This window comes from Neovison vison, chromosome 2, assembly GCF_020171115.1.
Source record: "Neovison vison isolate M4711 chromosome 2, ASM_NN_V1, whole genome shotgun sequence".
Classification (NCBI taxonomy): Eukaryota; Metazoa; Chordata; class Mammalia; order Carnivora; family Mustelidae; genus Neogale; species Neogale vison.
This window is the reverse complement of record NC_058092.1, coordinates 201656026-201672635: the sequence shown is the minus strand read 5'-3', so window position 1 is coordinate 201672635 and position 16610 is coordinate 201656026. Positions and strand designations below refer to the sequence as shown.

General features: G+C 38.9%; 1 protein-coding gene across 1 annotated transcript; it reads left to right on the top strand.

Moving 5' to 3' along the window:
• The first annotated feature begins 8393 nt into the window (after positions 1-8393).
• Positions 8394-9356, top strand: LOC122898971 (olfactory receptor 6C75-like). Its single transcript, XM_044236627.1, has one exon. It carries the CDS (start codon positions 8394-8396, stop codon positions 9354-9356), a length of 963 nt encoding a protein of 320 aa, XP_044092562.1.
• Positions 9357-16610: the final 7254 nt, after the last annotated feature.

The window sequence follows — 16610 nt, the reverse complement described above, 5'->3', positions numbered from 1 at the left end:
ACCTTTAGTGCAAATTATATATATAATAATAATATGAAAGTTCTTCTGTGAATCAATCCTTACCTCAAATTTCATGAGCTGCCATTTGAGGAAAGCTTTTCCAAAGAAATGCCTTTCATTTCAAAATAACTTTGATTTCAAGGAGTTCATTAAGGACTTCCTGTTCCACCAAGGTGGAATATCCCTTTTTTCCCCAGGTCTTCCCTTTTTAAATTTAAATATCCTGGATGGGGGTGGGGGGTGAGGTGAAAAGATAGTGGAGGAGTAGGAGTACCATAGGCACATCTTACATCACAAACACAACTACTTAACTGTCAAATCATCCTAAACCCCAGAAATCAACCTGAAGACTGACAGAATAAACTCCACAACTAAAGACACATAAGAGGCCACATCAAAGCAGATAGGAAGTGTGGTTTAGTGGAGAAATGATCACATGTGCTGCAGAAGGGAGAGAGCCATGGTCATGGAGAAGGACAAAGGAGTGTGGAACACAAAAGGAGACTGCACAAGGAGAACATATCCCAAAGTTATTGGCTGGGGAAATGAACACAGCTGATTTTCATGAGTTCTTGCAACCAGCGGGGCTGAAAGCCTGAAATTTAAAGGAGAGCAGGCTTGGCTAAGATAGAGGGCACTGCTCTACTCCTGCACAGAAAGCAGGCAGATGCCCTAGGGGAAATGGTGTAGAAATAGCTGTGCAAAGAATGCCTGGGACACACAGAAGGGAATTATTCACTCTTCTTAGAGCACATCCCTGAGAGACAGCATTCTCAGAGATACCTCTCTGGGAAGAAAGGGGCTGGCCAGTGTGATTTCCCTCCCTCTACCCCAGCATTAACATGGAGCCAGCTGCAGGAAGCAGCAAAGCACTGGCAATGGCAGCCTAAATAGCTTACATCAAGTCCCATGCCCCTGTACTCTGGTGGGACTACCCTTCTCAGTGAAGCTTGTCCCAGACTCAGCTTGGCAGACCTCTCCCCAGAAGACCTGCGTAAGCCCTCCCAAGCCCTAGCCCACACCACAATTATGCAATTATGCAGGGCTTCAGGTCTAGAAGCAAATGACGTCTCATTTCACAACAGACCAGAGCACACTGAGTTGAAACTCACCACATTCTGGCTAAGGAACAAACGCTGCCCACCATAGGTAAGGAGAACCTCTGCAACTAACCACACAAACAGACACCACAGACACTCCTTGAAGTGCTAGGCCCTGGATAATACATGATCTCTTCTTCATTGCCATTACTCTCAAGAGGAAGAAACATAGCTGGCTTTTTCAACACACAGAGGAAAGCAGAAACTTAGACAAAATGCCAGCATGGAAGAATTCATCTGCATTGAAATAAAAGATAAGGCCACAGCCAGAGATCTAAGTGAGCAATACGTCTGAAGGAGAATGTAAAGCAATGATCATAAGGATACTTGCTGGGCTTGATAAAGGAATGGAAGACTTCAGGAAGACTCTGACCACAGAAGTAAAAGAGTTGAAAAAGAATCAGCCAGAAATGAAGAATGCCGTCACTGAGATTGTAACCAGGATTGATGCAATGAACAGCAGGCTGGAAGAAGCAGAGAATGAATTAGTCAATTAGAAGACAAAATAATGGAAAATAAGGAAGCTGAATAAAAGAGAGCAAAAGAATTATACAGCATGAGAATAGACATAGGGAACTCCGTGACTCCATTAAATGTAATAACAGTCATGGTCTAGGGTCCCAGAAGCAGAAGTGGGGGAGGATAAAATTTATTTGAGGAAATAATTGCTGAAAAATTCCCTAATCTGGGGAAGAAAACAGACATCCAGGTTTGGGAGGCACAGAGAATTCCTATCAACAAGAGCAGGCCAATACCACCAAGGCATGTTGTAATTAAATTTGCAAAATATAGGGATTAGGAAAAAAATCTTAAAGGCAGCAAGACAAAAGAAGTCCTTCACTTACAAGGGAAGACCCATAGGGCTAGCTGCAGATTTCTCAACAGAAACTTGGCAAGCCAGAAGACAGTGGTGTACTACATTCAATGTGCTTAATGGGAAAAATATGCAGCCAAGATACTTTACCAGCAAAGGTATCATTCAGAATAGAAAGAGAGATAAAGAGTTTCCCAGACCAACCAAAACTAAAAGAGTTTGTTACCACTAAACTAGCCCTGCAAGAAATATTGAAGTGGACTCTTTGATTGTAAAGAAACATTAGAAGGAAACATTTTCCATCCTAAAACAAATGGAATACACATTCTTTTCAAGAGCACATGGGACATTCTTGAGAATAGATCACATACTGGGTCACAAATCAGGCCTCAACAAATGCAAAAATGTTGAGACCATTCCTGCATTTCTTCTGAGTACAATGCTATGAACCTGGATGTCAACCACAGAAAAAAAATTGGAGGGGCGCCTGGGCGGCTCAGTCATTAAGTGTCTGCCTTAGGTTCAGGTGATGATACTGGGGTCCTGGGTTCAAGCCCCACATCAAGTTCCCTGTTCGGCAGGAAGCCTGCTTCTCCCTCTCCCACTACCCCTGCTTGTGTTCCCTCTCTCGCTGTGTCTCTCTGTCAAATAAATAAAACTTTAAAAGAAAAAAAATTGGAAAGACAAAAAAACACATGGAGGATAAACAACATGCTTCTTAAAAAAAAAAAAAGTGAGTGGGTCAACTAGGAAATCAAAAAAGAAATTTAAAAAAAACACATGGAAATAGATGAAAATGAAAATACAATGGTCCAAAATCTTTGGGATTCAACCAAAGTGATCCTAAGAGGGAAAGACATAAGAATACAGGTGGGGGGGTGGGGGGGAGGTTGGGGTACCAGGTGGTGGGTATTATAGAGGGCACGGCTTGCATGGAGCACTGGGTGTGGTGAAAAAATAATGAATAATGTTTTTCTGAAAATAAATAAATTGAAAAAAAAAGGCCATAACCTTTTGACATCAGCCTGAGTAAATTTGTATTGGATATGTCTCCTGAGTCAAGGGAAACAAAACCAAAGTTAAACTACGGGACTACCTCAAAATGAAAAGCTTCTGTACAAAGAAGCAAACAATCAACAAAACTAAAAGGCAACTGGTGGAATGGGAGAAGATATTTGCACATGATATCTGATAAAGGGTTAGTATCCAAAATATATAAAGAAATGATAAAACTAAGTACTCAAAAATGAATAATCCAATTAAAAATGGGCACGATTAGGCATTTCTCCTAAGACACAAATAGGCATTTCTCCAAAGAAGATATACACGTGGTGAACAGATGCATGAAAAGATGTTCACCATCTCTCATCATCAAATACAAACACAAATCAAAAGTACAGTGAGGGGGTGCCTCGGTGGCTCATTTGGTTAAGCCTCTACCTTTGGCTCAGGTCATAATCTCAGGGTCCTGGGATCGAGCCCTGCATCGACCTCTCTGCTTGGCAGGGAGCCTGCTTCTCCCTCTCTTTCTCTGCCTGCCTCTCTGCCTACTTGTGATCCCACTCTGTCAAATAAATAAATAAAATCTTAAAAAAAAAAAGTTCAGTGAGATATTACCTCACACCTGTCAGAATGACTAAAATCAACAACACAAGAAATGACAGGTGTTGGTGAGGTTGTAGAGTAAGGGGAACCCTCTTACACTGTTGCTGGGAATGAAAACTGGCATAGCTGCTCTGGAAAACAATATGGGGTTTCCTCAAAATTTAAAAATAGAACTACTCTAGCTCAAGCAATTGCACTACTAGGTATTTATCAAAAGAATACAAAAATACTAATTCAAAGTGATATGTGCAGCATTATACACAATATCCAAATTAAGGAAACAGCTCAAGTGTCCATCTTCAGATGAATATATGAAGAAGACACCACATACATTAAGATTTCATTCAAAGGAGCATGGGGTGGGTAAGAGGGATAGAGGCAAACCAACAAACAAATTCTTAACTATAGAGAACAAACTGAGAGTTGCCAGAGGAGAAGTGTGGGGGGGGGAGGAGGTAAATAGTGGCTATGGATTAAGGAGTGCACTTGTGGTGAGGAGCTCTGGGTGTTGTACGTAAGTGCTTAATCATTATATTGTGCACCTGAAGCTAATATGACACTGTATGTTAAGTAACTGGAATTTAACTACAAACTTAAAAAAAAAAAAACCTGGTGTCTCTAGAACCTTACAAAGTACTTTCTCTTTGGAGATTTACAGCTTTTTCTTCCTCTTCTAACCCACCCACATAGTTCAGCTTATATAATCATTATGTACATAGTAGGAGTTTCATTAAAGAGGAAAAGATTTCTTTTTTCCATGCATGAGTAAAAAAGGCAACAAAGAAATCCAGACAGGATAATATACTGTATGCCTTCACTTCCCCTCCTGGACCCAAATTGGAAGCTACTAACACTACCATGTTTTTCCTCACATGGATGGATGGGTAATGGGCATGATATTAATGAACCCCCTATTTCAGAATTGGTGTGTTCTAGGTCCTTATTGCTGTAGTTCCCTTAGTTTTATGGAAATTCCATCAGGGACAGTGGTTTTCAGAGTATTACTAGTATTCCTACAGTTCCAGCCTCGCCCTGGGTTTCTGCCTAATGAGAATTTCTCTTGGTTCTGATCCCCACTTTCTGTTCAAATTAGCATCCCCTATGTCCTCTCCCACAATATCATAGATGATGTGATTTACCTTTCCTCAGGCTTCAATTTAGCCTTCTTCCTTAGGAATATAATACTAGAAATTGGAACCATTCTAGGAATAGATCATATTAACCAGATACACTATAAACCAAAATAGTCTTACTATCTATATCCTGAATATATGTGTAGCCTATTTTTAAGAGTGGCCAAGGGCCAGAAGGGCTAACATAATAGTATTCTGAAGAGGAGAATCCACAGCTGATATTTGCTTAATCTCTGAACATTTTGATAATTTCAAATAAAACCCAAGAACTATTCCTTCCCTAACTAAAACTGTATACAAATGGAATGCTTGAAATGTCCTTGAAAAAAGAGATCTCAAGGTATCCTTTAAAAAACATAAAGATATAGAGTGTACTGGAGAGTCAAAGGCACTACCCAGAAAAGAGAAAGTAGACCAAGGACAATTAGAAATATCTCTTGGTATCAGCTCACCACCCCTTTGCTAGATACAATGTAGAGTTAATTCAACCCATTTCTTTGAGTGTCCACTTTGTAAAACTTCCCATCAAACCCAGATCCTTCCCTCCAACATTCCCACTATCATATTGGGTTGGGACTTGCTCAAGTATGATAGGTATTTTTGCACCATGAAGCTGGCACTGAATAATATTAAAACCACCTGAAAATGAGCCTTGATCTGAGCATGAAAATGTATAGTCTCACATGGCTCTAGCTTCTGTAATTCTTCTCCCATTAGTCTTTATTTTCCCTACCTGCAACTGAGAAAATAACCACGAGGTCCAAGTTTGCCATGAACTGAGAACAGGGTGTATAGATGGACACATGTTCTAAAAGTGATTTTGTATACTTGTGGGAAGGTGGAACCCATATGAATACTCATGAAAGTTTCTATAATATTTGCCTTGACCTTGTAAGATCAGTAATGTTGAGGGCAGATTCAGACGAACAAATCCAGCTACCGTATACCCCATGATCTCCAGCAAATACAAGAGTTTAGTCCCCTTCTCAGGCTCTGGATGGGAATTCAGAGGCCATAGAAAAATGGGGCACTCCTGCCACCAATGCTCAGCTGACATACCCAGGAGAAGCACCCTCCAACCCAGTGGTTGCTATGGGTACAGCTTCCCCACCCTCAGGCTCACATCTCTTATTCTTCTGCATCTAGAAAGATCTGGGGAGACATATCCCAGAAACTTTTCAAGAGCGAGGGGTCTGACTTGTTACAGATGTTACAGAAACCACCTACCATGTCATGCCCCCTTCTTCCCTGAAGAGGAAAAAGTGCATGCTTTCCTTTTTCAAAAAGACTAGGGAGCACAATGAACATATTCTTCAGATGAAAATATGCAATGAAAAGAATTATAATGTCAGTGAAAGCATGAAGAATTTGTTAATAAAAAGGAGGACTTCTCCAGTATCTTTCTAAAAGCCTCATGAAATTCAGAGTGTGATCCTACTGTTTCTTACCATAAAATATGTTATTTTAACAACTATGCTCTGATCTCAGTGTATACATTACCTGTAGAAATTGTAGTCTGGACTTTTACCTAAAATCAGGTAAATATTCAAGGGAATATTAAAAACCCTTGAGAAATTGTCATATAATTTCCTTGAAAAATCTTGGCAGAGAACAGTGTGGACATTTGGGAGTCAGCGCCACCACACACAAGGGAAGATAAATACAAAGGTTGCATCAGTAATTCTCATTCTCAACAGTAACCAATTAGCTGCCCTTAAGACACCAGCTGTGGCTTTACTTTCTGCCCCTCTCTCTTCAGCATCTAATAAGGCCTGGAGGCCCACACTTTCTGCTCACTGGCTGGGTGAGCAAACAGTCTTGTGGTAAAACTATCACAGTGCCTAAGACTTGCGTGTCACCATCTCTTCACTGTTGATGCAGTAAAACAAGGATGCTTCTCCACGTGGAAAGGTGAACATATGATGGAAGGCCATATGCAAGTGAAGGTGTTTGGAGCAGGTGTGCCCACGACATGGAGCACTGCCGAGGAAGGATCCTTGTCTCAGCAGCACCCAGGGCTAAACCAGTAAGAAGCTGTGTGCTCCCATTAACTGCTATAGGAGGTGACAGCAGTATTGCATGTTAGGTGGGCTACCAGTGGGAAGGCAGAGCCAGACCTTTCATGAGAACCCTAAGTAGTCTGGGAGTCCAGCTCTAGTCCAGAATTCAGAGCAGTGAAATGTGGTTGTTTTAGTCCTTCTGCTCCTTTCTGGGGTTTCAAGGTCCAGGGTGATACATAGCCTTGTTTCACTTTGGAAACAGGGCACTGGCAGCCAGAACACTGGCAGCACAGGATGCATATTCACAGCCCCCCAAACCACCCCTGCCCTCCCCCCACCCCTCATCCCCCCACCCCCCATTCCTGCCCCAGCCCAGGGCCACAGGCTGTGAGGAATGAGTTTCCTTCTCTTCCCTTTCCCCTCAGCCCAGAGCAAGCTTTTGCTTTCTTAGAAGACAATAGCTGTGAAGGAAGGAAGCCCTGCCCCCCCATATGGTGACTCTTGGCTGAGTGCCTGGCCTCAGGCATCCTGGTAACTTGGTGGACTTAACAGGGGTCAACAGGAACAGAAGGAGAGACTCTTCAGGCTGTTCACTCAGGGGTGAGTCCTTCAGTTCCATGAGCTGCCTTTAGAACACCAGGCCCACGGTGGTTTACTGAGGACACATTCCTTACTGCCGACCTTCAGCATAGTTTTAATATGCAGGAGCCAAACACCATCCTGAGAGAAGTTACTGATGGAGAGGACTGAAGAAGGAATGTTCACTGAACTTGGATGTGAGAGTGAGTGCATGAGTGTCAGGTGCCCAGCACATCCTCATAAGTGGGTTAATCCTATGAACTACTATCATACCGTCTTGTGTCACAGGCCAGCGTGAACCATGTGAAGATGGGTGGTAAATCCTAGATTTACAACTTACCTCGTACTGTTGAGCAGCCCCTAATATCTCTGGTCTCCAGCCCCTTGTATAAGATGCTTGTACTAAAGTAGATCCTCTCTAAGCCCCTTATCATTCCACAGGTCTGTAACATATCAGTGCTATTGTCTGAGGAGAGAAACAATTAAGATAAATAAAGCTAATCTTTCACTTAAGGTTGAGAGGCCATCATGAATACATTTGTTCCTGTTTTAAAATATTTTGTCACTGTATTTGGAAACTGCAGTTACTTCAAATTTGGGCATTCTGACTAAAGTCCCAGCTATGTAATCTAAGATTCCTAGAGCTTTCTAAGCCTTAGTTTCTGCTTTTAGAAGAAGGGACTTATGATTATTATGGGGAGTGGTAGAAATACTGAATTTCAGTGATGAGCAGAGAAAAAATGTAAGTTCTCAACAGATGATGATGGACCATAGAGTGTGTTGCAGATTTTAAAAGGGATGGTCGAAGGGAATATTACTAACATTATTGTAATGTTTACTTACAAATTAATGTTATAAAAAGAATAAGATGTATAATACAAAAATGTTAATAACTCTGCCTACTTAAACTCTATGCATAATACTAGTGATCATAATACTACACTTAGAATTTGAGGAACACATAAAAAAACATTGGCAACATATGCCAAGTGAGTTACATGATTTATCTTAATTAAGTCTCACAAGAACATGAACAGGTAGATTCTATCATATTCATTGGCTAACAGCCTAGCCACCTTCTTGGATACTCAAATAACTTAATCATGCTCTTCTAAAATCCTTGTGCTCCCTGATGTCTTTATAATAGGTTAGACCAGCAGTGATGATGATGTGGAAAGAGATATCCATGGAAATGGGGAATGGGACAACTGTCCAAGAATTCACCTTGGAGGGGTTTCCTGCCATCCAGCACCTGGGAAAGGTCCTCTTCCTGGTGCACCTGTTGGCATACCTGGCGTCCATTACAGGCAATGCTGTCATAGTCACCATCACCTGTGCTGACTCCCGGCTCCACACACCTATGTACTTTTTCCTCAGAATTTTCTCCTTCTTGGAGTGTTGTTTTACAAGTACTGTTATTCCTAAGTTGCTAGTTATCTTTCTCTCAGGCAGGCAAACCATTTCCTTTCCTGCCTGTTTCATACAAGCATTTGTATTTGTATTTCTGGGATCAACAGGTTCTCTCCTCATAGCGGTAATGTCTCTAGATCGGTATGTGGCCATTTGCAAGCCTCTGCATTACCCGATCATCATGAACCTGAAGACTTGCTTCCTCCTGGTCACTGCCTGCTTCGCTTTGGCCTTTCCTCTCATCATTGGGTTGGTAGTGAAGGTTTTCCAGTTGTCCTTCTGTGGTCCCCATATCATTCCTCATTTTTTCTGTGATCTTGCCCCCCTGATTCATCTCTCCTGCTCTGACACCAGATCTACTGAAATGTTGGCCTTTGTCGTCGCTTTGGTTATCCTTTTGACATCTCTTATCATAACCATCATCTCATACAGCAACATAGTAGTCACAATCATACAACTCCCATCAGCCAAAGAGAAAAAGAAAGCTTTCTCCACCTGCTCTTCTCACCTCATAGTTCTCTCTCTGATGTATGGCAGCTGTGTGTCTATATATGTGAAACCAAAGCAAACAAAAAGGCTGGAATCCAACAGGGAGGCTGCCCTTGTGAACACAGTGGTGACCCCACTGCTCAACCCTGTCATCTACACTCTGAGGAACAAGCAGGTCCACCAGGCTCTGAGGGAGATGATGCACAAAATGAAAATATCAAGATAAAAAGAATCAGATGGCTTTTGACTAGAAGACCTTAGAGAACCCTGTGTCCTCAATTCTGGCCAATGTAGCAGTCCACACAGTTCTGGTACAGTGTCTCTGGCAGATCTCACTTTTCCTTGCTCATCCCTAAAAAAAGAATGGAAATCTGTCTTTCAAGGTCACATTTTACCTTGATGCACATACTATCTTCTCCCTAAATATACCACAATTCGATGACAATTGATTAATCGAAATATCTTTTACTGAATTTTTTCTTGCCTCAGATATAAAGACGTATTTGAAATTTCCAAAGTTTAGTAATTTATGCACTTTTTATTTCACTTCTCTCTAGCCATAATCATGGCACAATGGATTGATGATTAACCAAAAGGCATTTAGATAATTAAAACAATAGAAGGTTGTCTATTACTTTCTGGTTATGAAGGAAATGATGGGAATATTACCAATACTTTGGTTCACATTTCCTTCATGCGTAGACTGAGGAAATAATGGTCATAGTACCCTTCGCCTTGGAATATGTATGGTTTGCCTCAGGTCTGCTCTGAAATGCTGTTCTTGGCCCTTAGCTTAGCTACATATGCATGTGTCAGTCCCATTCTGGAGGGAAACAGAATTTTTCTCAGGCTTAGACCATTCTCTAAAGAGAGAGAATGACTGCACCATGCCATGGCTGACCAGCTTCTATCTCCTAAATTATTTACTCTAGCTCCAGCCTCTCAGATGCATTATACATATTTATGATTCATTCCTAACCTAAAACTGTTACCACAGATGCTTGTGTATATCGGTGGATGGAAGCACTTATTTCATATTTCTATAATTTCTTCCAAAGATTCAAGTGGTTTATCTGCTTCATGTTACTAATGAAAATAAATGAATTAAAAATTGTCCTTCACTGAAGTGTGTTGTCACCTATAAGGTTATCTTCTGATTGATAATCTATTTTATTTTTTAAGCTTTTTTTTCCAAAAAAGATTTTATTTATTTATTGGACAAAGAGAGAGAGCATAAGTAGGCAGAGCAGCAGGCAGAGATAGAGGGGGAAGTGGGCTTCCCACTGAGCAGAGAGCCCAATTCAGGGCTCAATCACAAGATCCTGAGATCATGAACTGAGCCAAAGGCAGAGTCTTAACCCACTGAGCCACCCAGGCACCCTGATCATCTATTTTAAAACTAACATTTCCATTATCTCAATCCTTATAACTTGTGCTTTTTCCAACTATTTGACAGCTCGAATGTATCTATTTATGCTTCAAAAGAAACTTCTCTAAAATGATTGACAATTTTTTATTTTGTTTCTCTTTAACCAAACCTTGAGGTTAGATAATCTCATATATATTTTATGAAACACATTGTACACCATGATTAGATACTATTTGGCCTGCATGGTCCTATTGCTATGGTCAGAATTTATCTGATTGATAGTAAGGAAATATCAAACATGTCCTAAAAAAATCTCAGATGATTGGCTGTTATCCATTGTATGAAAAAGGGTTTGGAAAAGCCAAGATCAGAGTAGGAAAGCGTATAGATAGTGTTACAGGAATTGGAAGAAAGAGAGTGATGGTTTAGGGAAGTGGCAGTGGGAATGGAATGTAAATGGACCAGAGTAGACTCTGAATCATTTGCACTGAACAAGCCTGGTGCTTGTATTGAACAAGCCTGGTGCTGCCGTCAACTAACTGGTCAACTTCCAAAAACACATAAGTCATCTTCTTCATAAAATATGGAGACTGAGCCATATAATCTCTAGAATCCACTTGAAAATACTCATACACACAGCCACAAGATGCTGCATGAACATGGAAATAATTGTCCACCCTGAGAGTTGAATTATGGAGGAGTGTTGTGAAATGGTCAAAGTTCAGGAATGTACAGAATAAATCAAAGAATCATGGTCAAAGTAATGAAAAGAATGTGAGCCTTCCCAAGGTGTTAGTCAGCATTTGATAATAATTTATTACACATAAACTCAATAAATGCACTTTATGTTACTTTGAGATAGACTATGATTGAAGAGTGAACTTGACAAACACAAAAATGAATAACAGGAACCTAAAACTTAGTCTATAAGTCCAGGATGGTCATTACCAGCCATAGATCATAATCAGTGAAGGACAAACCCAAATCCTAACGTGGAGATTAATGCACTAGATTGTGGTCCTATAAAATATTTTATTGAGACAAATCCCCTGAAATAATTCTGTGTTGAAGATATATCCAATCATAAAAATTAAACCACTTAATTAATGATGGTCATACAAAAAGCTGTAGATATTTAAGGTATGGAAACTGATGTGTTCAGAGATATGTAAACCCTCTTGAAACCATCATCACTACCATTACCATACCTATCTGTCACCTCCAAAAATTTCTTCCTAGCTACTTTTGTTGATTTTTTTTGTCATTACATGGTAAGCAAAAGCACTTATTTTGAGGTATTCCCTCCTGGTAAAATTTTAAGTAGGCAATAAACTATCGTTAATCACAGTCCCTATGCTACACAGAACTCCAGAACTTATTATGTATCACTGAAACTTGATCAATACCTCCTTATTTCATTCTCCCTTAGCCCCTGACACCCACAATTCTATACTCTGCTTCACATATTTGTTTAGATTACACATATAAGTGAGATCATGCAATGTTTGTCTTTCTGTTGCCAGCCTTTTCCTTAGAATAATGTCTTCCATGTATATCCATGTGGTTGCAAGTGGCAGGATCTTTTTTTTTTTTTTTGTAAAGACTGAGTGATGTACCATTATGTATATATGCCACATTTTATTTATCCATTCTTCTTTACGTGGACTTTCAGGTTATTTCTACATCATAGCAATTGTGAAACCTGCTGCAGTGAACATGGGAGTACAGATATCTCTTTGAGGTCCATATTTCAATTCCTTTGGTTATATACCTATAGGTGGGGTTCCTGGATCAAAAAATGATTCTATTATGAAATGTATCAGGAAACACTACATTGTTTACCAGATTGGCTGGACCAATTTACATTTTCATCAGCAATGTGCAAGGGTTTGTTTTTGTCCACATCCTTGCTAACACTTTTTAATGTTGTGAGGGTTTTTTTTTTTTTTTTTTGGTAATAGCCATCCAAAGAAGTGTGAAGTGATATCTCATTGTGGTCTTACTTGTATTTTTCCTTTAAGGATGCATGCATTTTCATTAGTGATGATGAGAATCTTTTCATGTACCTTTTCATGTTGGCTGTTTGTATGTCTTCTTTAGAAAGATGTCTATTCAGTTTCTCTGCCTATTTTTTCCACTGTCTTTAAGTTTTCATTTAAATATCAGTTAGTTAATGCACAGTGTAATATTAGTTTCAGGTATACAATTTAGTGATTCAATACTTACAAACAACACCCAGAGTTCATCATGAAAATTGCATCCCTTAATCCCCATCCCTTATTTTACCCATCCCTCCAGCCACAACCCCCTGCCCCCTGGTAACCATCAGTTTGTTTTCTATAGTTAAAAGTCTGTTTCTTGGTTTTCCTCTCTTTCTTTCTCTTTTATTTCCCTATGCTCCATTTTTTTCTTAAATTTCACATATGAGTGAAATCACATGGCATTTGTCTTTCTCTAATGGACATATTATTTAGCATAATACCCTTAGCTCCATCCACATCTTGCAAGTGGCAAGATTTCAATCTTTTTGATGGATGAGTAATATTCCATTGCATATTTATGCCATATCCTCTTTATCCATTTAGCAATCAATAAGTATTTGGGCTCTTTCCATAATTTGACTATTGCAGATAATTCAGCTATACATATTGGGGTGTATGTATCCCTTTCCATTGTATTTTTGTATCCTTTCCTTAAATACTTAGTGCAATTGCCAAATCATAGGGTACTCTATTTCTAACTTTCTGAGGAATCTCCATACTGTTTCCTAGAGTGGCTTCAGGAGTTTCATTCCCACCAAGAGTGGAAGAGAGTTCCCCTTTCTCCACATCCTCATTGACAACTGATGTTTCTTGTATTGTTGCTGTTAGCCATTCTGAGAGGGGTGAGTTGGTATCTCACTGTAGTTTTGATTTGTACTTCCCTACTGATAAGTGATATTGAGCATCTTTTCCTCTATCTGTTGGCCATTTGTATGTAATCTCTGGAAAATGGTTTATCATATCATCTGCCCATTTTTAAATTGGATTATTCATTTTCTGGATGTTGAGTGTTATAAGTTCTTTATAAATTTTAGATATTAACTCTTTATCAGGTATGTCATTTGAAAATATCGTTCCTTTAAAAAAAAAGATTTTATTATACCTACCTACCTACCTATCTACTCCTTTCAGTGGTTGCCCAAGGTGTTCCACACCTTAGAATATTTGTAGCCTTTAGTTCTTCATCAATGACACATGGGATTTTTTGGGTAAGATTTTATTTAAATTCTAGTTACTTAACGTACAGTGTAATTAGTTTCAGGTATACAATTTACTAATTTAACATTAAATACAATGCCCAGTGCTCATCATAAGTGCATTCCTTTATCTCCATCATCTATTTAAACCATTCCCCCACCTATCTGCTCCTTGGTGACCATCAATTTGCTTTCTAGTTAAGAAAATGTTTTCTCTATTTCTCTTTCTGTACCTGAAGATTTTTACTTTGATGTAGTCCCAATAGTTTATTTTTTCTTTTGTTTCACTCCCCTCAGGAGACATACCTAATAAGGAGTTCCTCCAGCCAATGTCAAAGAGCTTATAGAGCTTATAGACTATATTCTCCTTTACGATTTTTATGGTTTCCCTTCTCACATCAAGGTCTTTCATCTATATTGAATTTATTTTTGTGTATGGTATAAGAGAGTGGTCCAGCTTCATTCTTCTGCATGTTGTCACCTAGTTTTCACAACCCATTTGTAGAAGAGATTGCCTTTTTACCGTTGGATATTCTTTCCTGCTTTGTCATAGATTAGTTGACCACATAGCTGTGGGTCCATTTCTAGGTTCCCTATCTGTTCCATTGATCTATATGCCTTTTTTTTTTGCCAGTAACATACTGTCTTGATGACTACAGGTGTACAATATAGCTTGAAATCCAGAATCATGATGCCTCCAGTTTTTTTTTTTTTCTTTCCAGAATTGATTTGGCTATTCGGGGTCTTTTGTGGCTCCATACAACTTTTAGGATTGATTTTTCTAGCTCTTCGAAAAATGCTGGTGGTATTTTGATGGGGATTGCATTTCATGTGTAAATTATCTGGGTAGTATAGACGTTTTGACAATATTTGTTCTTCAATCCATGAGCATGAAGTGCTTTTCCATTTGTTTGTGTCCTCTTCAGTTCCTTTCATAAATGTGTTACAGTTTTCAGAGTACAGATATTTTACTTCTTTAGTTAGATTTATTCCTAGGTAGCTTATTGGTTTTGGTGCATTTGCAAAGGAATCAATTTCTTGGTTTCTTTTTCTTCTGCTTCATTATTGGTGTGTAGAAATGCAACAGAGATTTCTGCACATTGATTTTATATCCTGTGACTTTGCTGAACTCATATATGAGTTCTAGCAAACTTTTGGTGGTGTCTTTCAGATTTTCTACATAGAGTATCCTGTCATCTGCAAACAGTGACTGGTTGACTTCTTCCTTGCCAGTTTGTATGCATTTTATTTCTTTTTCTTGTCTGATTGCTTATGCTAAGACTTCCAGTACTATGTTAAATAGTAATGGTGAGAGTGGACATCCTTATCTTATATCTGACTGTCTGGAAAAGGCCCTGTGTTTCACCATTGAGAATGATATTGGCTATGTGTCTTTGTATATAGCGTTTATGATGTTGAAGTATGTTCCATCCATCCCTACTTTGCTGAGGGTTTTTATCAGGAGAGGATGCTGAATGTCCTCAAATGCTTTTTCTGCCTCTATTGACAGAAATACTTGGTTCTTATATTTTCTTTTATTAATATGGTATATCACATTTATTTGGGAATATTCAACCATCCTTGCAGCTCAGGAATATATCATACTTGATTTGGCAAATAACTCTTTTAATATACTGTTCAATCCAATTTGCTAGAATTGTGTTGAGAATTTTTGTATCCATATTCACCAGGTATTTGGTCTTTAATTCTCCTTTTACTGAGGCCTTTGTCTGTTTTAGAATCAAGGTAATCCTGGCTTCTTAGAATGAGTTTGGAAGTTTTCCTTCCATTTCTTTTCTTTTTCTTTCTTTCATTCTTTTTTTTTTTTTTTTAACAACTTCAGAAGACTAGGTATTAACTCTTGTTTAAAAATCTGCTAGAATTCCCCTGGAAGACAACAAGCCCAGGACTTCGGTTTATTGGGAGATTTTTGATTACTGATTCAATTTCTTGGGTGGTTATGGGTCTTTTCAAATTTTCTATTTCTTCCTGTTTCAGTTTCGGTAGTTTGTAAGTTTCTAGGAAGTTGTCCATTTCTCCCCGATTGCCCAGTTTATTAGCATATAGCTTTTGATAGTATTCTCTTATAATGGTTTGTTTTTCTGTGGTGTTGGTTGTGATCTCTTCTCTACTGTCTGTGATTTTATCTATTTGGGTCCTTTCTTCTTTCTTTTTATTAAGTCTACTGTGTGTTATCTATTTTATTCTTATGAAGAACCAGCTCTTAGTTTTGTTAACCTGTTCTATTGGGGTGTTTTTGTTTGTTTGTTTCTACATCATTAATTTCTGCTCTACTCTTCATTTTTTCCCTTCTTCTGCTGGATTTAGTCTTTCTGGTTGTTGTTTTTCTTGTTCTTCTTGTTGTTCTTTTTCTAGCTCCCTTAGATATTAGGTTAGGTTGTATATTTGAGACTTTTCTTGCTTCTTGAGGTAAGCCTGCACTGCAATATACTTCTCTCTTAAGACATTTTTTGATGCATCCAAAAGTTTTTTGGGATGTTGTGCTTTCATTTTTCATTTAATTCCATGTATTTTTAAAAATTATTATTTTTTTAAAAGATTTTATTTATTTATTTGAGAGAGAGACAGTGAGAGAGAGCATGAGCGAGGAGAAGGTCAGAGAGGGAAGCAGACTCCCCATGGAGCTGGGAGCCTGATGTGGGACTCGATCCCGGGACTCCAGGATCACGCCCTGAGCTGAAGGCAGTCGTCCAACCAACTGAGCCACCCAGGCGTCCCTAAAAATTATTTTTTTAATTTCCCAATTAACTCTTTCATTCTTCAGTAGGATATTCATTAGCCTCCATGTATTTGAGGTACTTCCAAATTTTTCCTTGTGGGTGACTTCCAGTTTCATAGGGTTATAATCTGAA

What these genes read in the sequence shown, in the direction of transcription:
- LOC122898971 (XM_044236627.1), top strand. Translation starts at nt 8,394, where the DNA reads ATGATGATGTGGAAAGAGATATCCATGGAAATGGGGAATGGGACAACT.